We start from the raw sequence: 22,987 nt of genomic DNA, 5'->3' as shown, positions 1-22,987 counted from the left end.
GACCCCATGGGTTAGTTTACACGTCCATAATTACCTTTTGTGTGTATGGGGTGGCAACTTTGAAGATCTGCTCTCTCAACAACTCGCAGGTGTATGATATAGTTCTGTTAACTACAGTTGCAGGCCGTACGTTAGGTCCCCAGAACATACCCATCTTAGAGCTGGAACTTTGTATGCCTTGACCAGCATCTCCCCACTTGCCCGCCCCCCTCCCAGCCCTTGGCAACCACCATTCTACTTTGTTTCTTTGAGTGTGAAGTTTTTAGATTCTACATAGAGTGAGAACGTACCGGATCTTTCTCTGACTTAATTTCACTCAGCGTAAGGTCCTCAGGGCCTATCCGTGTTGTCACAAAAGGTAAGAGAGAGATGCCTACACCCCACGTTCACTGCAGCGTTATTCATAAGAGCCCAGATGTGGGAGAAGTGAAGGCCAGGCACTCTTCTGGGAGAGGCTGCGGGGGCTCTGGCTAGAGGCTGCCCTGTCAGGGGTGCCCTTCCGCTCGCTTGCCCCTTCAGGGGGCATTATCTGTGCCTTGAGGACCGGGGCACTGCTTCTGCTCTGGGGAGTTTGGGGCCCAGCAGGCTTCCTGGAATAGCCCCCGGCGGCTACACAATCCCTCATTGAAGCCCCGGCCTCCAGCTCCCGCCGCTGTGCCAACAGAGTCACACGCACCCGCCTCACCCCCCTCACCAGCCCCAAGGAGAACAGCGTGACCTTTGAAGAAAGCAAAGGGTCGCCTCATCAACAAGAGTGGGTTTGCCAAAAAGTGAGTCTGCTGGCAGCTCGCCCCTCTGTCCCCCTCTCCACGTCAAGGGACTGGGCATTTTTCTCCTAGGAGCCCACAGAGGAGACGGTGGGGTGGGAGGAACATTTCTTCCTCACTGTCATCCCAAATAGTGCTGCAGGACGACCTCAATACACACACACACACACACACACACACACACACACACACACACCCTTCAGGGATGGGTTGGGTGCCAGGGACTGTAAATACCAGCCAGGGAAAGAGAAGAAGTGCATGTATAAAGGAACCTTGCAGACGGGGCAGGCACCTGCCTTACCCCCTGCAGAGCTCATTGGAAGACTTTTCCTCCCCCTTGGAAGGCAGAAGAGCAAACTCATTTTCCACTTGACATCACCAGCAAGTTCTATAGATGGAGAGAAGGGCAGGTGGTGTAACAGAGGGTTTGGGGGGGGGGGGGTTGTCACAGGACTAAGTAGGCTGCCCTTGTCCCCAGGCACGCGGTCCTCACGGTCATCTCCCTATGGTGGCTTGTCCTCTGGTTTGGTTGTGTCTCTGTAATAAATTCCTTGGTGGCACAATGACGGTTGCAGATGTCATTACCTCCTTAGGGAATTAGACTCTCAAGAGGCCCCTGGCCTGATTTCAGTGTGGGGCTGGGGACAGCATCCAGCCAGCTCTGAGGGTCTCCACTCCCCCCAAGACCTCCCTCCTTACTCTCCTTTGTCCAGAATGTCAAGGAGGAGAGAGTGTTGGGGCTCCACTTGGCCCACCCACCTCTCTGGCCAAGGACAGATCTGTGAAAGGAGCTTTGGACCAGACTACAGGAGAACTGGTCCTTATTCCAGTTCTGCAGCAAATTTGCTACGTGACTTCCCTTCTAAGAATCTGAGATTCCCTGGATAATGTCTAGGGCTCTTTCCATCGAGCCAACCTTTGATTTTATAAAAGAGAGGCTTGAAGGCCATGTGGGCAAAGCAAAACCCCTGCCAGGACAAGGACAGAGCCCTCCACTGTGTGTGAGGACCCAAGAGACATCAACTGTGTCTTGAGATGAAGAAACCGCAGGCCTGGGCTAGTGGTCAAAGGGCCTACTTCTCCTGAAAATGGCCCGTTCTCCCCTCCTCCTCCTCCATGCCCAACCACACTGGCTTTCCAGAACTATCTTTCTTGGGCCCCTGGCAGGAAGATCTTATATGGGTGAAGATACCATCATGGGGAGTTCCCGGGGGCACGTGTTCAGAAACCACAGATTTCTGCTTTTCCCCGGACTTTTCATTCCTTTTTGTTTCCTGCCGAGGCTGCACCCAGGCAAATGGCAAAGCAGATAAAATATTTCAGTGCCCCAGCAAACACACAACCCTGGCCCACTTGAAAGAATTGTTTTGAACCTTTCGTGGGTCTTACTCAAGACTTTCATGTACCAACAGTGTGGATCGCAGGGGACTCGTTCCTGCCACACTCCACCTTTCCTCTCCCATGTCTGTCTTCTCTCTCGTGACTCTTCCGGAACCTCTTGGTCCTGCCTTAGCCCTGCCTGCTGCACACCGCCCTTCTCTGGGCCCCTGGACTCCTCTTCCACAACTCACTGCAGCTGAGTCAGAAAGCTTCGAGGTCACCTTGGCTCCCCCGCAGCCTTTGCTTCCCGGGGAAGCACCCACTCTGAAGAAGTCAGCCCACAGCACCAACACGTATCTGATATCTGCACCAGCGTGACATACGCACGGCCTGTTACTTCACGATAGAACCATAAAGAAGGGACATCTTACGAAGTTACAGAAACACATGTTCTCCTTTCTGCGAATTTTAACCAAGACCTCCTCCCCAGGAAGCACGTGACCATCGAAGATCCTGCCGTTCGAAGCTTGGTACACATACCACCAGCTTGTCAGAAACGTAGGGTCTGCTAAATCAGAATCTGCATTTTAACCAGACCCGCCCCCCCCACCCCCCGCCAGCCTGGGTGATTCATACACTTGTCAGGTTTGAGAAGCCCGACCTCAAACATGCACACACCTGTACACGAGCACCCGCACATCTCAGGTGTGCAGACCTTTGCTACCTGCCTCTTTATCCTTTTCGTAAAAAGCACAGAAAGGAGTGGTGGGCTCTGTTTCATCCCTGCACTTGTTTGGAAGAGGGATTTCCGTAGGGCAGCGTATTTCTTTTTTTTTTTTTTTTTTTTTAATTTTTTTTTAACGTTTATTTATTTTTGAGACAGAGAGAGACAGAGCATGAATGGGGGAGGGGCAGAGAGAGAGGGAGACACAGAACCAGAAGCAGGCTCCAGGCTCTGGGCCATCAGCCCAGAGCCCGACGCGGGGCTCAAACTCACGGACCGCGAGATCGTGACCTGAGCTGAAGTCGGACGCTTAACCGACTGAGCCACCCAGGCGCCCCAGGGCAGCGTATTTCTGCCATGAGCAGAGCCGCGGTGATTCATCGGTCCCTAGAATTTTCCAAAGGATAGGCAAGAAGGTGCTTGCATGTGGGACAGAGAAGAAGGTGCGGCGGAAGGAGCGAGGCCTGTGGACCGTGTGGGCTTTGCCTCATAGCGCTGGTTCAGATCTGCTGCTGCCAGGCTTCTCAGCCTCAGCCTCGCCCGGGCACCATTGGCCAGGGGGCCCGCTTTCCTCAATGGCGTCCAGAGAGGGTGGACGGCATCTTTAGAGCCCAGCCTCTTTCCAGCAGCATCGTCCCGTTCGATAGTTGGGCTTTCCCGGCAACACCACTTGATGAGAAGCCGGTCTTTCTGCTCAACTGCTTGGTTTGAGCTCCCCGTGGAAATGTCGCCTCTGTGAAGCGCTCGCCGAGTCCGTCCCCACCTCTGGGTGGCTCTCCCACCGAGCGCTGCAGCCCTACTCTCCCGGCAGGCTGGGGCGTGAGGACCCCTGGGCGAGTAGTCGTGTACGATAACCTATAACCTCTGTCTTCTTTTCTCCCCCTCACAATGCTAACCCATCGGAACTAACAGCAAGCATTCAGAATGAGCGTAAGTCCCCTGGGCGCCTCTGTGCACCTGTGCCTCTGGGAGGTAGGAGGGCAGCAGGGAGGGTGGGAGAAGGCCAAGTGAGGAGATGGGGGGGGGATCAGCCGCCTCTCCACCCTGCCTGCTGGGGGTTTCTTGACACCAGGGCCCTGTAGTGCGGTCCCTTACCACACGGGGACGCAGCCATCCACCCGGAGATTCCTGTTGCTGGGAAGGGCAGAGGAGCAGGTGGGTAAGAAGGGCCTCCGCTCCCCACCCTCAGGTAGCTGGCAAGGAGCACCTCGGAGAACACTGGAGGTGGGGACCAAGCGTGAGAGGAGCTGGTTCTTTGGGCCCAGGCCCTGGGAACTTGAACCTGTGAGCTCCAGCCTCACCACAGTTCGGCCGTCTGTTGACCCTCCAGGGCTCAGAACCATCACGGCTCCTAGGCTCTGGAATGTGACCTGCGCTGGGTTCCTTTATTCATTCGACAAACATATATCAAGACTCTTGTGCACAAGGCATCATACTGAGTGTTGAGATAGAAGAATGGGTAAAACAAAAGTTTCTCGTAGGGATCCCATGAGATCTTCGAGGGATTCTTCTTAGGCTCAGTCTTTGGCATAACCCCCTTTCCTGCGGCCCCATTTAAGGAGCTGGGTCCCCAAAAGGAGGCACTGCCCGCCCCCCGTTTGCCTGCTTGTCCTATGGCTCCTGAAGATGTTAATTTCAGCCATTCCCCGAGCCCGGGGCCCCCGGCAGGTCCCCGCAACCCTGACCGCTCCCTGTTTGTGCTGTTGCAGTGTCCCAGCCCCCGACCATCACCAAGCAGTCAGTGAAGGACCACATCGTGGATCCCCGTGATAACATCTTGATTGAGTGTGAAGCAAAGGGGAACCCGGCCCCCAGGTGAGTGCGCTGGCAGGTAAATCCAAGGGGCCCCGCAAAGAGGGCATTGAGACCACACCCCTGCCCTTCAGAGAAGAACCCCCGTCCTCCTGAAGAGGACATGAAACAGAAGCACGGAGATATTACGCCCCTTTGCCAAGGTCTCCCAGATTGAAAAGGGCAGAGCTTAGATTTAAACCCAGGCCTCTGACTGCACTGCCCCCACCCCCCACCCCCACCCCCAGGCCAGGTTTGTCTCCAGCAGACAGAAAACCCTGGAGATTCAGAGATGTTCTGCTATTGGTCCCCCGTCTTCAGAGCAGCCTCCACAGGCTGGACTGTTCCAGAGCCTCGTGCCTGATTCAGACCAAACATGACAGGACCCCGTGCAGGTGTCTGTCAGGGAAAATGAGGCAGGACAGAGCCTTGGGTATATGGCAGCCTTCTTCTGCCCACCCCCCACCTGGTCTGCGTGAGCCTGAGAACGAGCAAGGCCTCTCTCTCACCCAGGGTGGAAGGAACAGGGTCATCCTGCAGGGTCAGGCAGGGCATGGATGGCCTTACTTCTGAAGTTTGGTCTTTGCCCCCCACGGTTCCTTTGCAGTAACAGTGATTCTGAGACACTGAGCAGCCACTCCTGCTTCTTTTAAGTTATGTTCTGGACAGCTGTGCACACATCCCCACCCCCCCCCCAGAAGGAGAGGGAGATTCTAGCGTCTTCCCCTCTGGGCTCAGTTTTGTGAGGGCTGCTTGTTCTTTCAAAGCTGGCCCTCCTGGGCTAGAAGGTGCGGCCACTGCTGTCTTCTGCACCCATGAGCAGGAGCATGGATAACCCGGGCCATTGCTCTTTGGCTTTGGCTTTAGAGTTGGTTATCGAATGAGACAGGAGAGGTAGAGCCAGCTCCCCGATGTGCTTGGCCTGGGTGAAATATTACAAAAAATCAAACTCCCCGCCTAGGGACACCTGGGTGGCTCAGTCGGTTAAGCATCTGACTCTTGCTTTTGGCTCAGGTCACGATCTCATGGTTCATGGGATCAAGCTCCGAGTCAGGCCCCGAGTGGATGGTGTGGAGCCTGCTTGGGATTGCCTCCTTCTCCCTCTCTCTCTGCCTCTCCGCCCCACCCCACCACTTTCACACACGCCCTCTCTCTTTCTGTCTCAAAAAGAAATAAATATTCTTTAAAAATAATAATAAAATAAATAAAAACTAAAAGTCCCTGCCTGCTCCCGCAAAGAACATTGTCCCCCGGTGGCTATGTGGGTATCTACCACTTCCAGCCATGACTCCCAGCCTTGGCTGGGTAAGAGCGCTAATGTCAGGGACGTGCCCCCCACACGGTCATCTGACTGCCACCTAGGACTCTGCATTTTATCAGGCTTCCCAGTCAGTTCTGCCGCTCAACCAGGGTGGGACCCACTGGTATGGAGGTGCGGTTATGGGACAGGGTCAGGGACCAGAGCCCCGAGGCTCTCACCTGGAGCCCGGAGCCCACCCTGTTTCTCTTTGTGGTCCTGCCTCTCCCCTCCGCGCCCGTCCCCCGCCCCCATCATACACAGCTTCCACTGGACTCGCAACAGCAGGTTCTTCAACATCGCCAAGGACCCCCGGGTGTCAATGAGGAGGAGATCCGGGACCCTGGTGATTGACTTCCGCAGTGGGGGGCGGCCCGAGGAATATGAGGGGGAATACCAGTGCTTTGCCCGGAACAAATTTGGCACGGCCCTGTCCAATAGGATCCGCCTGCAGGTGTCCAGTGAGTAGCATGGGCAGAGGGGGGACCGGCATGCCCTGCTTCTGGGGAAATGGCGGGGGAGCATGGAGGGTCATTCCAGAAAGGCCGCCCCTGCCCTTGGCTGCCTTGGTGCCCTGCAAGTCTTGCTTGCTGTTTGCCTCTGAGGAGGAGCGCACTTCCCCCTACTCAGAAAGATTCCTGGGAGACGAGGCTACCAAACCAGTCTTGAGCAACTTCACCTGCCTTCTGGGCAAAGGAGGAGAGGAAGGAGAGGAGCCTTTGAAGCTGTGTATTTATTTAGACAAATGGCCTCTGTTCTCTCACTGTACCTCGCCTAGACCCACGGGGGCTCTCTCCCCACTCCCTTGTTCTCCCATCTCCCCTTGTCCTTCTCCCCCTTGCACTTCTGCCTCTAACCTCCTCCTTGCCTCGGCCCCAGCCATCCCCCTCATTTCACCCGCCTCTGTCTGACTCTCCCCAGAATCTCCCCTGTGGCCCAAGGAAAACCTAGACCCTGTCGTGGTTCAAGAAGGTGCTCCCTTGACCCTCCAGTGCAACCCCCCACCCGGACTTCCGTCCCCAGTCATCTTCTGGATGAGCAGCTGTAAGTCTTGGGGGGCGTTTGATTTCTACTTTAATCTTAAGGAGGGGGGTGGGTGTGTGAAATGGGAAGGGCTTGCCCAAGGCTGGAAGGCCTTCACTTGTGAGAAGCCGGTGTAAAGGGGCCACGTGGCTGAGAACACGGTGAGAGGCCGCTCAGGCTAATTTCCTAGCCTGACTGCTGATAGCAAGTTGCTTAACATCTCTGGGCCTCAGTTTCCTCTTCTGGAAGAAATAGGGCTAATCGCTGTCCCTCTTTAATAGGACCATTGTTAGGATAAATGAGGTCATACAGCCAAAATGCTTATAACAGAGCCAGATGCACAGTAAAGTGCTCAGTAATATTTGTGATGATGGTGAGTTGACAGAAAGCCTCGTGGTTCAATCTCTGGTCGGTCTGGATTTACTGGGACACAGCCAGGCACAGGGATGTAACCTTTGATAAAGGAGCAATAGGGAGACGGTGTTTGCAGAGGGACGGAGTATCGTCGAGAGCTTGTTCGGTTCTGTTTTGGACTGCGACTCTTCACCACTCTGGACCTGTTTCTTCCCACATTTTCAACCAAAATAAGTGGGGACGTGAGTTATAAAGGCGACTGGAGCGCCGCTGTCTGTGTCTTCCCGGCTTCCCCTCCGCCTCCTTCCGTACCTGCTCCCCTGTCTGTCCATCCATCACTCAATGTATAGATCTGCCTGCTTGCCTGCTTATCATGCATCTTCCGTCCATCCCCGAGTTTTTAGCGGCCTGCTTCTGAAAGAGGCTGCCTGTCGAGGAGGCAGAGTTGCGCATTGTTTTGCAGACAGAGGGCTTTGCCCTCATTCATTCTCTCGCTACATCACCATGGTGCATACGCCTGGGGAAGGCTGCCCGGCCACGGGCTGGAGGGTTGGTTAGTTAGCTAACAGCTCAGACCCTCTCATCCCCTGCATCACTCCCGTCACCAGCTTATGTCCATGCTGCCTCCCGAGCAGATCTCGTGACCCTTGCTGGCATCTGTCCAACACAGGCCACCATCCGCATTTCCCTGGGTTGCCATAATCAGCCATAACTGGCCTCCTTGGTCTTCCCAAAAATGAATCTGATAGTTTCATTTGTATTCTCTGAGCCCTTCACTGTCTCCTCCATCACCTCGGACGAAGTCCAGACTTCTTTCCCTTCCTGATCTGGCTCCCTCTGCCTCCCCAGCCTTTCAATACTTGGCACAGTGCCTGGCACACAGTAGGCCTACAGTAAATCTTGGGTAAATGATTTGCAGAACCGACCAGCCCATCGTTGAAGGGTTGGCATCATTAACTTTGAGCCTTAAGAAGTAGCGTCTTCAGGGGCTCCTGGGCAGCTCAGTTAGTTGAGTTTCCCGCTCTTGATTTTGGCTCGGGTCCTGGTCTCACGGTTCATGAGATTGAGCCCCTAGTCAGGCTCCGCACCGACAGGGATTCTCTCTCCCTCTCTCTCTGTCCCCCTCCTACTCGCGTGTGCTCTCTCAAAATAAATAAACTTCAAAACAAAAAGAAATAGTGACTTAATAAACAATTGTGGGGGGGGGCAGGGTAGGAAGGAGTTTGAGTTTACGTCTAATGCTTCAAAAATCATAGATAATGTAGTCAGCCTCCTCAGCCACTCCCAGGATGTCACTAATTCTAAAAAGCACCATTTTCATGTGTTAACCATCACTGAAATTAGGAAGCACCCTAAAATTGATGGTGCATATCATTGATTAGTATGTATCTCGCGATTATAATTGGTAGTGCTGGTGGGAGTAAGAGCTTCAAATAGAAAACGAGTGAATTTGACTCTTGATTTGGGAAGCAAATCCCTCCCTCTGGCTCGGGGCCAGAGTTTTTCTGGCATGAATAGGAGGTGGAAAAGTATGGCCATAGAGCATGGGTGTGGTGGGCAGACCGGGGTGAATCTGAATCCTGCCCTTCCGTCACTGCTTTTGCAACGCAGGACACATTAAATCCACCGCTCTCTTATCTGTAAAATTCGAATAAGCCTTGCCTCAGAGTTGGAGGATTAGACCAAATAACGTTGAATTCCTGACCCACCGGGCGCCCTGTTGGTCCTCGATTGCCAGAACTATCATGATTGTATTACTGTTACCATTACTGCTAACCTCCCTCTGTACCTCTGCTTCCTAATAGCCATGGAGCCCATCACCCAAGACAAGCGCGTCTCCCAGGGCCACAACGGAGACCTGTATTTCTCTAACGTGATGTTGCAGGATATGCAGACAGACTACAGCTGCAATGCCCGCTTCCACTTTACCCACACCATCCAGCAGAAGAACGCGTTCACCCTCAAGGTCCTCACCAGTAAGTGCAGGTCCCTGCCGGGGGCCAGGAGCCAGGGGCACAAGCCCACTGAGCTCATGGAGCCCCAGGCACCTGGGTCTGGGGGAAGCCTTGTCCCCGAGACTGACCAGGGAATCCTCCCAGCTCATTGTGCCTCAGCCACTCGAGCCACTTGAAACGACATCTCTTCACTCTGAAGCCTTGGGTTAAACTTGGTCCCACTCTAAGTCAGTGCCTCTCAAGCTTCGGTGTCAGTCCGAGTCACCTGGCCAACTGGGCAACCATCCCAGGCTCAGCCCTAACCTGCCTCCACGGTCCCGGCCTCCGTGTTCTCCATTAGCTCTCTAGGTGCCCTGGACACACAGCGGCATCGGAGAAGCACTGCTTCGAGTGGCCATCTGGCATCTCTCTCGTGCACGCAGCTTGAGTATTTCTTTTATGTCTAGCCGTTGTATGGTTGTCTGTACTTCTAGAATAAAGCCATAGTACAGAATAGCCAAATGAGTAGGGACACCGCCATGAATTGTGCTTGATTCTGTAACACGTATACGCTGGACCGCCTGGAATGACTGCGTTTGCAAGTTGCAGACTTATGTTCTGGTTTTATTTGTTGCCGTTTTTATTTCCCGACGCCGTTTGGCTGGTGCCAAGGGGAGTCGGCATTTCCCGATCCGCTTAGCACGGGTGGCCCTCCACGGAGGAGGAAACCTAGTCAGTTCACAGAGATACTTCTTGCCGGGGACCCGCCGGCCTGGAGCTCTGGCTTCAAGTCCTCAGCCTGCTTTAGGGCATTGGGTTCAAAGTGGCCGTGGTAGTTTGCAGCGTGGGTTTGTAACAGGCCTTCTCGAGAGGAGACCTCAGTCTGTCGGACTCAGCTGTGAATGCCGTTTTCCACACCGTGGACGGTGGTGGTTTTGGGGGAGGCCAGGCAAATGGCATCACATAGGCACCGGCAGCTGCCGCAGGTGGGGGAAAACAGCCCGAACCCCAGAGCCCACACACCTCCCAGAAGGGCGCGGGGAGAGGCCGGGGGAGCTCACTCCTCACTCACGACAGCTGGGGGCCTGGCCCCCTTGTACTGTCGTCTTTCCTCAGCGGTCCCTGCCAGTGATGGAAGCAGGTGGTACTGAGAGCCCCCAGCCCCACACTCCGGGTCCACTGGGCATCGGGGTGGACCCCCAAGGAACAGCTTTCTTCCTGCTCCCCTTCTCCTGTATGGAAGTTTTTTCCCTTCTTTTTTTTTTTTTTCTCTTCATTTTCTTCTCTGCTTTCTCACTCTCTTCCTCCATCCTTCTTCCTTTCTTCTTTTCTCCTCCTTCATCTTCTTTCTCTCTGGACCCCATTGAACCCTCCTCCAGCCCATCTCCCCCGCTTCTGCAGCTCCCGACGCACTGTTCTAAAGTTGGTGTCACGCTGCCCATAATTTGCTAACCAATAGGATGGCCAGAAACCCCAGGAAAAGCCCCGCGTGCTCCTGGCAGGATGACCCAGCTTCATTCTGCTTGCTGCCCCTCGCTGGCTTTCTTATTCCGGACCCAGGCCCAGAGGGGACCCTTAGAGAAGAAAGTTGGGCTGCCTGAAGTGTCTCAGTGCACGTCAGGAGCAATTGGCTGCCAGCTGGCTGAGCTGAGGAGGACAGTGTGGTCTGCCCAGGACCTTGGAGTGGCCTCTGGAGCCAGGATGCGGCCGGCAGTGCTGGGCAGTGAGGGCAAGATGCGCACCGAGCCAGTCCCCGGACGGCCTTCGGTGCCGTCACCTGGATTCCTTTCTGCTTGCCCGGTGCGATGCTGAAAGTCAGCCTCCTGTTGGGGGAGTGAGTCAGGTGACCTTCTGTGGTCCTCAGTGTCATGTGGGGTGCACGCAGGGAGATGGAAACGGTAAGGCGTCTTCCTCTGTGGAATGAGGCAGCTAGAGATTCTCAACATTTAGAAGTTCGACTTTCCAGAAACATCCTTTTCTGTACCCGAGGAAGAAAAGGATATTTATTTCTGCTTCATTTTGGGGTCCCCTTCGCTACTGAAAACTCTTTCCTCCGAATGCCGAGAACCCCCCAGGTGATGAGAACAGAACCCCGTCTGCTTCCTGGAGTTCTCCCAGGGGCAGCTTTGGCTGGGAGCAAGTTCTGGGCATCTGCGCCAGCCCAGAATTGGGCACAGTTGCTTAAAATAGCACAGTTGTGCTCTCTCTGCTTTCCTGCCTGGAAAGGACATAGGCTCTTTCTTGTACCTCCAGAACCAGGTCTGGGGGTGGGAGGCAAAATAGCCATGCTAGGACAGCTTCAAAGTCTCTTCTCACCATGCCCCTCCACCACCGTTTGCCCCGTGGGGGAAGAAACCAATCTCATCATGCCTGAGTTTGCACTACCTACGTAAAAGGAAGGGGGAAAAGGTATCTAATACAAAACACTGGGTGATCTGAAATCATTTTTCAAATTTGTTTTGGGTTGCGGTCAAAGACAAACAGCAGAGTCGGGCTCACAAAGATGTGTGTGTCCTACTTTGCCCACACCGGAACAGGTCCCTTTGGGTGCCTTCTGCCACAATAAGAGGTGACCGTGGTGAAGGAGGAGGCTTCTCTGCTGAGGCAGACAGTGAAGCACTAAGCCTGCTTCCTTCTAATGTCACTTCTAATCTAAGTGACACTCTTAGGAGTCAGAAAGCCTCCCTGAATTTCTCAGCTGTGCTGCAGAATCCACAAACCGTGAGGTTAGTTCCAAGCTCGGATCACTTCTCTGCAAAGAGGTGGGTTCTGTTTCACCTTGGTCGCATGGGAGCCTAGGAGCATGAAGCCAGGGCCCTTTTAGCTGTGTGCCCCTGTCCTCCCAAGCCAGAGGAGGACCGTCCCCTCCCAAGGCAGCCTCAGCCCCTCCTCCCCTCTGCCACCCTGCCTCTTCATTCCGCGGCAGGCTGAATCCCACCCTTAGCTCCAGGTGAACCCAAGCCGACTCTCCAGACTGGCTCGGACTTTTCAACATGCCCCATCTTAAGGGATAGTTCTGAATAATGCACATCTCCCCTAGTGGATGTTAAGCAGATTTGGGAAGCGATGCAATACGGTCCCAGCGAAGAGTGTTCACAGCCTCTATAATCGGTTGTAACACGATTTGATCTGTCTTCAAATATGCAAATATTCTGGCACAACGCCTTGCCTCCCTCGGGCGGTTGGACTCTGTCCCTGGCTTCTCAGGGCTGTCTGCTTGGCTTCCAGTCGGCTGTACCCCCCACCCCACCCCCTGTTGGTACCATCAAAACTTGAACCCAGTAGCTGGACGGGGATGGCGGTAGAATGAAAAGCACAGCCTTGGCATGCTTCAGTGCCCTGTTCCAAAATGTCTTTCACGGAGGATTAAATGCCCAAGGGTCTTAATTACCTAACGTCGGAACCAAAGCCGCCGACCTCCTGCTGAAGGGATGACTTCAGCCCCAGCCAGTCTAGGAGCTCTGAATCTCTAGCTTGGTCAGCGGGTTTCTCCCATCCAAGTGTAAAACTCCTAGCCCATACCCTGTCTCTCCTGTCCCAGGCTCCCTTTCTCTTCCGAAAATCTGAACTGCAGCCTGGCTCTCTCTGCCTCCCTGGAGTAGAAGGAGGCCTTCTGCCAGCAGTGACATCTCAGAGACCAGGGTGGTGCCCGCTGGTCAGGTGGGCTGGGGAGGCCGGGTGCTTCTCGCTGGCAGCCCGTGATCACCGGGAGCGGCCAAGGGCCCCTGTGTCCCTCTCTCTCTGTCTCTCTATCTCACTCTCTCTCTCTCTGTTGATGAACTGTATCTCTTGGACTGTCTTCTCTCACTGAGCTCCCACCACTGTACCTTACCTTCTCAAGGAGGGCTCTGCGCTACCCCCCCCCCCCCCCAAGAGCTGGCCTGATCCAGAGCCCTGGGCACTGAGGATTTTGATGGGAAGTTGTTCAAAAGACCGCTGCGGGATTCCACTAATCCTTATCTCATTTGATTGGAAACATAGGATCAAGCCATTAAAGGTCAAGCCTAATTTCTTTCATTAAAAAGAAACTTATCTTATTATTGCCTTCTTTTGCAGGATTTAACCTTTTCTTCCCTTTTTTGGGCTGTTTTATGTTGCTTGTTCTTCACCAGGCACATTTCCTTTTCAAATTTGCCGTGTCTTTCCTTTGCCAAAAAAAAAAAACCACCGGTTGTTTTCGTGGCTTTGCGTTTCTGTTGTTCTCTCCCCGTTTATGCCTCCATGAGCTCTCCATGGCCTCCTGTTTGCTCACCTTCTTTTGTTTATTGCAGACAACCCCTATAATGACTCGTCCTTAAGAAACCACCCTGACATATACAGTGGTGAGTCGCCGCGGTAACCTTGGGAGTAACCTTGCCTGTCCTAACCCGTTTGCCTAACTCGACTGATACCGTGTCATTAACTCACGCCGGGTGGCAGGGCTGACAGTTGGTCAGACCAGGGTAGGACTTCAGAAGAGCTTCTGGGAGGACTCAGTAGAATCTTAGGAATCAGTGGCGGATGGATGGAGAGCATCTGAGGACAGATGCGTCCGCACGCACGTTGAGGAGGAGACGGAAGTCTGGTTCCTCCTAGTGGTTTACAGTACACGGAAAGCTTTGTGGTACATTTAGTTAGCTCCTACGCGTCTGGATGTGAATTGCCTGCTCTGCAATCTAGCCTTAGTTACTGGGGGTGCCGTGTCACAGGCTCCGTGTGTCTTTAAAATCCATCTGGCAAATATGAGTGAGAGTTCACTGCTGAGTTCTCTTTTAAGGTAAGTATAAAGGAAGACGGACCATCCGTGGCTCTATGGCCTGGGTCTCTTGCCTCCTCCAGCAGTGTGCACAAATGGGTGGGTGCCCACCCACCCACACGCTTGCAAGTCATGGGACACTTTCCATGAGGCATATTTCTGACGTAGCCCACAACCGGTCGCTCAAGCTGATTAGTAGAGTCATTAGCTATTTCCACACCTGAGCCCCCACCCCCCACCATGGCTCAAGAATGTCTTGTTTCCCTTGAGCAGCCAGAGGAAACATCATTTACTGGCTTTGGCGAGGCAGCTGGCCCCCATCATCCGTTACGCCTTGGAAGCTGAGGCTGTAGGTCCCCAGGGGGGTCATTGTGGGCTCAAATAGATAGGAAGTGTCTGCATTGTGATGTGCTAATATAAACAATGATTGGGGTCTGGAGTGGGGGGTGGGAAGGGGGAGTGTGAGCCGGGGAGAGAGGCAAAGGCTCTAACTTGGCATCAAACAGGTAGAACCACACTGAGATTCTGCCAAAGAGATTTACTGCCCAAGGAAGCGGGGGACCTTTGTTGGATTCTGGGCATTGTTTGTTTTCAAAATAATGGGGCCAACCACCGTGGTGTCAAGAGCCCCGGAGCACTGGTGTGGAATGTGCCTTTCTCTAAATTGGATTTCAGATAATCTATTATGGAAGGATTCTCGAAGCTAGAGTGTATCAGAGCCAGAAGGTCCCTTAGAGACCATCTGGTCCAAACTGCTTGCTTTGTGTAAGATAAACTATTCAGGGAGGCATTGTTTTATCAATGGGATAAGTTTGACTGATTCCAGCCACTTAAATTTGGTGACTAGTGGTAGATGTGATTACAGGTGAATGAGTGGGAGTTGTAAGAACCATCCAGGGCTATGAAACGAAGCAAAGCTCGCAAGAACTCACAATGGAGATGGACCGCCTTCTCCTCAATCCAAGGTAGAATGAATGGGGTTGACCCAAGGATGAAGCCAGCTGGAAGAGGTGTAAAGTCAAAGTGAGGCACATGGTGAACAAAGGACAGCTAGGTTGAATGCTTCTAAAAAGACATAGAAAGTGAAAAGGAAGGAAGATGAAGTCCTTCCTGAGTGCAGAGTTGGACAAAGAGACGATGCAATGAAAAATGCCCAGTGCATCTGTCTGCTTGGCCCCCCATAACGGCATTTTGTTCTAGTGATTTCTACAATGGTTTGGTACCCTCTGAACATACGCCAAATGTCCAATGACCTGCTCGGTGGCAGGGGGGAGCTGGTCTGAGATTGTAGCTTGCCACTTGGAATTCACCCAGGCAAGAGAAGAGTATGCACTCGAAGGTAGACAGCCTTCCTTGAATTAAACACAGGCTCCGGGAGGTACCACTGAGTGACCTCAGGCAAGTCATTTAATCTCCTCATCTGTAAAATGGGTATGTTACAGGCCCCAGAGAATTGTCATGAATGTTAACCAGGGTAACGTGCGTATGGTTCCCAGCACGGTGTCAGACACATCAATGATTAGTACGTGTTAGCACATTACTGGTACTGAAGGGAATGGTTTAGTGTTGACTCAAGTTAAGATGGACATAGAGAACCTGAAGAGAAGCCAAAGGAAGAAAGGCTAGCCCAAGTGTGGGAAGAAAGTACTATGGAGGGAGGAACTTGAAGGCAGACTAGAAGAACAAAAGCTATTCAGATCTTCAGCTGTGCCGAGAACTGAATAAAAAAAAAGCTTCAACTGGGGTGCCTGGGTGGCTCAGTCCGTTAAGCATCCGATTCTTGATCTCAGCTCAGGTCTTGATCTCATAGTTGTGAGTTCAAGCCCTCGCTTTGGGCTCAGCACTGGGCTCTGTGCTGGGCATGAAGCCTGCTTTAAAAACACACACACACACACAAAAACTCCAACTATTGCATAAGGGATTTGGGTTATACTTATGGAAGAGATTTCCTGGCAGTGGAAGGTATCAAATGTTACTAGATAAAGAGATTTTTTTTTGTCTTCTGGGATTGTTTGGTCAGCTGTTTCTGGGGCCAGAGAGGTGGATGAGATACCACGGATCCAACCTCATGAGTCCTTAATTCCGAGAATTGAAAGCAGCAAATGTGAGATCCAGCTGCCCCTAAAAGCTGTTTCTGGCAGAGGTTCTTAGATACATCCGATGCATTGAACTCCCTTCTGCTAACCCACAGTACTTGACGGAGGGGGGCAACTCAGATTGTCAGCAGTCTTGACCTTTCCTCTCACAGGAGTTGACCAAAACATTTTTTCATTGGCCCTTTAAAGCCAAGGTGGCCGAGGCAGTATCATCTCTTGAGGTGTGCCCCCTGGCCAGATTCCCCTAGAAACCCACGAGCCTGTTCTTGAACCACAGCCTGGGAGAGCAGGAAAGGATGGACTGTCCTTGGGCTAGAGGTCAGAGGGGCCCATGTGGGAAGCTCTTCCTGAATCCACCGACATGAGCTTTGGCATCTGGGTTCTGAGTTTGATCAGGTATTCGATCTGACCCCAACCCTGAAGAACAGGGAGAATAAGAGAAGCATCATCTGAATCCCCACCTCAATGAGGGTGGGTGAGATCCTATGATACCCTAGGAGACAGTCATCCTCTACCATTTAGGGTCCTATAGAGTAATCACCTTTGTCTTGGAGACTCTTCCTGAGTCTACTTCTCCAGGGAAAGAAATTAGCCATCTTCCCTTGGGAGCAGTGGCCCCCAAAGCCACCAGCTGGCTTATCCTTCATAAATTATCATTTATCCTATCATAAATTGGCACCTGCTGCAGCTGACCAGTTTTTCATAACCTCTTCTTTGGGTCCAGCCTTCTCAACCCTTCATGATACCGTGTGTCACCTCTTCAAGCCTTCCATGGCCTTAAGAATCCAGTTGAGATGCCTTTGGAGCCTCCTCATTCCCAGCTTCTTTTCCACGTTGGGCTTGACTTTATTTAATGGCCACTGAGGAGGGATGACCTCTTAGCTAAGACAATGGGAACGATATTTAAGGAAAACATAGTGGAAGAGGTTCATCAGGGCAGCTCGCTAAGACAAAAATGTCTTTCTCCCTCACCTCTTTTGCCCTTGGATTTCAGTTTTCTTTGGTTTGAGTAAGAAAGATACTCCCAAAGCTGGCTGTCAGAAGCAGGGACAGATGGGATATCCATCTTTAAAGAGGCGATACAGTATAGTGTCAGAGCACACACTTTGGTGCCAAATGGTCCAGAATCCAAAACACAACTGACTTGTGACCTTGCCAAGTCTGTGGACTCCATTGAGCCTCAGTTCCCTCTGGTGCAAATGGAGGTGGTCCCCCCCAGGTTTGTTGTGAGGATGAACATGACTATGACTATGACGTCTAGAGAGAGCTGTTAGCCCGGGCTTGGCCCGTCATGAATGCTCACCAAATGGTGGCCCTGATTATTGCCTCTGACTTTTAGAATGTTCTTCCCTATATTTTTTGAACCTTGGCTTGTTTCCCAGTAGCTTCTCCTCCTTTGGGATAATTCTGTGGTTGCTAGCCCACATCCTACGAACGGGAGTATTGCTATAACCTTTTTATAGTCACAGCTCCCAGCATTGTCAAGGTCCCCACAGCGAGACTCTGTTCATTTCTCCTCCGTCCCATACTTACTGCTTTGCTGGCCAAGTGTGCTTGTGGTGCTGCGTGCTATGGTGTGAATTAAATGTCCACAGGGTCTCGGGCTGGTTTCTGCAGATTTTGTCCCTGCGTGGAAGGAGTATGCCAACTGAGCTGGCTCTCCCACGTAGTCCGGGGGTTCCCCGCACTCAACAGACTCACCAACCTCACACCAGAGCCACCTGCCCTGAAAGCTCCTTCTCCTCATAGTTCCCTTGACCTTGTGTTGTCTTGACTGTTTGGGTGATTCCACGATAACAGGTGGGAGGAAGCTGCTGCTTTGTATCAGGCTTCCTTGGGACTGAGAGCTGGCTGCCACAAGAGTTACAGACGGTAACCAATTAACCCCATAATGGATTAACCCGTTCAGTAGCCACTGTTGTATATGTGTGTGCCGGTGGGACAAATGAGGACCTCTGCAGAAAGAGAGATAACACGCGGGGTAAACTGTTGCCTTCTTGTCTGTTCCCTTCTCCCCTCGAATCCATCCGTCCCACAAACACCGACTGAACGCTTGCTGTGTGCCACATGTTGTGCCAGCCGCCTAACTAACTCTCATCATTTCTTCCCCTGACAAAAGCATAAAATAGACACCAGCTCTAGGAAATGCACTCCCCGATGGCTAATGGAGAGAAGCTGAGTGCCTCTAAGACGGGAGCCCTGCTGACCCAGCCGGGCACCAGCCTGTCCAACAAGCTCCTTTAGGAGACACCGGTGTCGCGGAGACAGGGTTCCCCCGCCACTCTGTCCTCGCTGCCAGCACCCGTTCACAGCCCCCGCCGGGAAGATGCCCTTGTTCCCCTTCCAGGCATCTCTGAGGGCTCCCGGCCCCTGGCAGCTCTGCCTGCCTTCTTCCTCTCACCTCTCCAGCTGAGTCTAAGACCCCTACACCTCTGGGCAGGGGTGCCTCCTCCAGCTTCCCTTTGCTTTGGGGCTCCTGGTGGGAAAACCCTTGCTCTTCTCCCTTCCATCTTACTGTGCCCAGAGCTCCCGGGGAGAGGTGAGGTGCAGGTAAGGTGGGGTTCGCTGTGCTGGGGGTGTGCCCGGACTTGCATGACCCCGTCCACAGCCAAACGGCCATCCTGGCCGTGTCGATCTCCGCGAGCCACCGGGCCTTCCAAACCCACGTGCACGTCACTGATGGCTGCTCCCGCCTAGTTGAATTGTAGATCACTTCCCCCATCTTGGCTGCCACTCCCCACTCCCCCTCCCCCAGTCTCTCACATCCAATTAACACCCTCCTCCCAGCCCCCTTCCAGAGTCATTAGCGAAGAAGCAGAATGGTCTTGGCCCCAGAGTGATTTCCTGTCATCTCTGCTCATTCATTCTCTCCATGTCTTTGCTAAGCCATTAATAATGCTTCCTGCATCTCTGACTGTTCATCTGGGTCTCTGTGGCTTCATCCCAGCTCCTTGTCTCCAGGGTCGCAAAGAGCAGGTTGTCTGTCCTGTGGCCCAATACAGGTCTTCTCATTCATCCGCTGCTGCTGAGACGGCCTCCCGGTGGTGGCCACCGCATTGGCCTCTGGGGTCCCAACACAAGATGCTCCAGGAATAAACTGCTCACTGCCCGGGCAGCCCCCTCCTCCTTTCCCGGGAAGGAGGGGTTTTCCTAACAAGGGAGGAAGCCGGGCTCCTCTTGCCAGAGCCTTTCAGAACTTAGATGTGCTCACACACATGTGCCAGTGGGGCCGAGGAGCCCCGCGCTTCCTAACACACCTCTCTTAATGATGCCCCGGCCGCTGGGGGGGGGGGGGGGGTTCAGCTGGGAGGGTCCGGGGCTTGGTGCCTCTGAGGGTAAGGGAGTAAGCAGGGGGCGTGATGACACTTCTTTCTAGCCTGACCGCTTTGGCCTAGCTGGGTCCACCCTCTGGGCAGGAGGCTCATGAGAGCTCCTTCTATCCTATTTCAGCCCGAGGAGTTGCAGAAAGGACCCCCAGCTTCATGTACCCCCAGGGCACGGCGAGCAGTCAGATGGTACTGCGTGGCATGGACCTCGTGCTGGAGTGCATCGCCTCTGGGGTGTACGTACAGCTCGCACCCCCACCTCTGGCCACCCTCCGGGAGGACGCGGGTGGGGGTTTGTGCACGCTCTGTTCTTGCCACGGTTTGGGGGGCAAAACATCGTCCTCTCCATCCCGTTCTGGCTGTTTCCTTCATGGGTAATGGGGAAGGGAGATGGGTAGGCATCCTGGACGTGTGTTAGAACCTCACGTGACTTTACGTAAGTCCCTCAGTGCTCTGCAGCCGAGCGTCCCCTCTGTATGGGAGAGGTCGGCTCTCATAGGACACGCGTCCTTCTGGGCCCAAGTCCACTTTAAGGTCACCTGGGTGTCCCAGACTCTGTAGAAGAACAGCAGGGCCGCAGCTGGCGATGAGTCCGTGTTTCCCGCTTGGTCCCTCTCCCAGCCCGACACCAGATATCGCGTGGTACAAGAAAGGTGGGGACCTCCCATCAGACAAGGCCAAGTTTGAGAACTTTAACAAGGCTCTGCGCATCACCAACGTCTCCGAGGAGGACTCTGGAGAGTATTTCTGCCTGGCCTCCAACAAGATGGGCAGCATCCGGCACACGATCTCGGTGAGAGTAAAGGGTACGTTGTGTGTATTTCTCATTATGCTGATTTTGCCAGCCCTACATGCCACGACCACCCTTCCCTCTGGGGGGCGGGCCGGGTGAGCAGGGGAGACCCAGCAACACTCTGGTTCGTGGTAAGTGACCTGCCAGGGACGGTGTCACCCCGTGGATGTGAGAGAGAGAGAGAGAGAGTGTGTGTGTGTGTGTGTGTGTGTGTGTGTGTGTGTGTGTGTGTACACGGTGGGTACTAAGGGAAAGAGACCCACCCTGACCATCACCCACCTCTCTGTTGTGCCCAGGGCTTCCTCCACAAGAATGTACCTCCATGGTCCATTTGGATTTCACCCAGAGCCTTGTCTTTCTTTACTTTCGCATTTTAATTCACGGCGTGTCGTTTTGGCCCTGTGCTGTCTGTGTACTTGTGTGTGGTTCTTTTTACAAATGGGGAATTATCACGACCCAAATTGTTTTTTAAAAAAATCACGTCCCTCTCCCCCGAGCGCGGATGGCCCCCCTGAGCTATCGCGGGCAGTAAAGCACGTGCCTTTCTGGGTCCCCGCCACAGGTGGGTAGGGTGCACCAGTCGCCTCTCAGCCCGGGGCCGAAAGGACGGTGGGGACGGTGAGGTCTGATGCCAATAGTACAAGAACTTCCGTAGCATGCGGTCAGCTGATCCTGTGACTTTGGTCTCAGCACGACACTCGGACCGAGGGTTCTTGGCCTTGTTGGGGGCATCAAGATCTTTGACAATCCGATGCAAAGGAACTTCTCAGAAAAAAGTCCACATGTCCACAATTAGAAGGGCTAGCCAGCGCTAGCCCAGAGCCCAGTGTCTAAAAGAATAAATACGAGGTCTTTTCTAAATGGTCAGATCTTGCAGCGATAGCCATAGAAACCCAGAGGGGCCAGCCCCGTGCGCACTTGACCACCCTCCCTGGCTCGAGCCCTTGGGTGCACATCATGAACACCTGTGGGGCTCTAAAAGCATTTGCTGCCCAAGCCTCCTCCCCTGAGGATTCTGACTTAATAGGTCTCCGACAGGCCCCAGTGTCCGTGTTTGTTAAAAGCTCTTCAGAGGATTCTAACGAGCGGCCCCAGTTTAGAACTATTGTTCTGCGAACTCAAAATAGACCGGGTGGCATCTGTGGCTCCAAGCCAGCCAAAGGCAGGCTGGACTGAGTCATCCCATGAGGATGAGCCCTGGGCAGGTGGTGAGGGCCTGGAGCTGGCACCCAGGGGCTCCTGCCTTCCTAGAGGGAGCCGGTCTGGTGTCTTCGGCCTGCCCCATGCCGTCTAACCCCCCTGCCTGCACTGTGTTTGTCTTCCAGCTGCTCCCTACTGGCTGGATGAACCCAAGAACCTTATCCTGGCTCCTGGCGAGGACGGGAGACTGGTGTGTCGAGCCAATGGGAACCCCAAGCCCACCGTCCAGTGGATGGTAAACGGGGAACCTTTGCAATGTAAGTAACGAGCCGTGGTCTCACCCGACTCCGCTGTCTCTCCTGTCTCTGCTGAGGCTCCAGATCCCCATCCCTCTGGGCCAGCCCCAGTGGTCCCAGAAGTGAAGTCAAAGAACAGCCCCTTGGCTGCTGCTTCTGGAGCGTCCCATCCCTGTGGACATCTCAAGAGACAGGAAATCTGCCTCACCTTTGTGCGAGAGGACAGGAAACCTGTCGGTAGTTCCCCAGACCCCGCTCTCTGCTGAGGGCGAAATGAGAAGCAGGTTGGATGTGAGGAAGAACCTCCCCATGACAGCAGAGATGCGCCAGCACAGTTAATGAGTATGCCCAGATTTGGGGAAATTGCATCCTGCCCGATGGCTGGAGTAGGTGATTCCAGGGCCCCTTCCAGATGGGGCTGTTGGTCGAGTTTTCCCGTCATATTCTCGCCAGTTGCGTTCACATTAGAAAATGTCCTTGTGGATCTCCGTGAGAGTGCAGCATGCCCGCACCGTCCGGTGCTGAGCACATACCTTCCTCCTCCCCCACCCGTCAGTGTCCTTCCACTGGGCACAAGCAGAGACATGGATGCCACCTGCCCTCTGCTGTTGTGTCCTGACAGCACTTTGGGAACAGGGCAGACAAAGGCACCAGACTTCACAGCACCATTAAATAAATGCAGAGCCCAGGACTTGCAACTGAGCCTGGAAAGGTCACCGGTCACTTAAGGGGAGTGACTGAGAGGAAAGTGGGCTCCATGAGAATTGTCAGGGAAGGAGGCATTGGAGTTGCTGGCGTTGACTTCTTTGTGCCTTTTTGCTGAGTGGGGACTTGGGGACGGGTGATAAGGATGCTGACCGTGTCTTCATTTACCTCCTGCTGATTCCCCAGTTCCGGGCTGACACTTGCTATCTGTGGAGTGGCGCCTGAGGGGCCAGACCTGGGGTGGCCCTCGGCCCACTGCTGCTGTGGGTCTGAGCGATGCTGGATGGGTTCACAGACCATCCAAGCCAAGGCACCCGGTCCAGCCCAGGAATCTTAGAGCAGAAAGTCACCTTCTAGCAAAAGCTGGGAAAGTGGCAATTCTTTACACTTCTAGAACACTATTCATACAGCTCATTATCATTCTCTTTTTTTTAATTTTTTAAATTTTTTAAATGTTTTTTAATTTATTTTTGAGACAGAGAGAGACAGAGCATGAACAGGGGAGGGACAGAGAGAGAGCGAGACACAGAATCTGAAGCAGGCTCCAGGCTCTGAGCTGTCAGCACAGAGCCTGATGCGGGGCTCGAACTCACAGACCGCGAGATCATGACCTGAGCTGAAGTCGGATGCTTAACCGACTGAGCCACTTGGCGCCCCCCCCCTTTTTTTAAATGTTTATTATCATT

General features: G+C 53.5%; 1 protein-coding gene across 19 annotated transcripts in view; it reads left to right on the top strand.

Annotated features, from left to right (window-relative positions):
- The window catches only part of NFASC (neurofascin), a 178,277-nt gene that overhangs the window by 112,209 nt on the left and 43,081 nt on the right, over positions 1-22,987 (top strand). For 10 of the 19 annotated variants that reach the window (XM_019432988.2, XM_019432959.2, XM_019433021.2 and 7 more), the window contains 9 exons: positions 3,724-3,741; positions 4,521-4,626; positions 6,164-6,360; positions 6,821-6,943; positions 9,082-9,252; positions 13,482-13,532; positions 19,492-19,603; positions 19,989-20,173; positions 21,486-21,617. In XM_019432988.2, the coding sequence (XP_019288533.2) occupies positions 3,724-3,741; positions 4,521-4,626; positions 6,164-6,360; positions 6,821-6,943; positions 9,082-9,252; positions 13,482-13,532; positions 19,492-19,603; positions 19,989-20,173; positions 21,486-21,617 (1,095 nt within the window). The remainder of the gene's footprint in view (positions 1-3,723; positions 3,742-4,520; positions 4,627-6,163; positions 6,361-6,820; positions 6,944-9,081; positions 9,253-13,481; positions 13,533-19,491; positions 19,604-19,988; positions 20,174-21,485; positions 21,618-22,987) is intronic. The other 9 variants (XM_019432978.2, XM_019433089.2, XM_019433083.2 and 6 more) reach the window with 3 other exon arrangements.

This window comes from Panthera pardus, unplaced genomic scaffold (genome assembly GCF_024362965.1).
Source record: "Panthera pardus isolate Hobbes unplaced genomic scaffold, ASM2436296v1 HiC_scaffold_21, whole genome shotgun sequence".
Lineage (NCBI taxonomy): Eukaryota > Metazoa > Chordata > Mammalia > Carnivora > Felidae > Panthera > Panthera pardus.
This window is presented reverse-complemented; position numbering and strand designations above follow the sequence as displayed.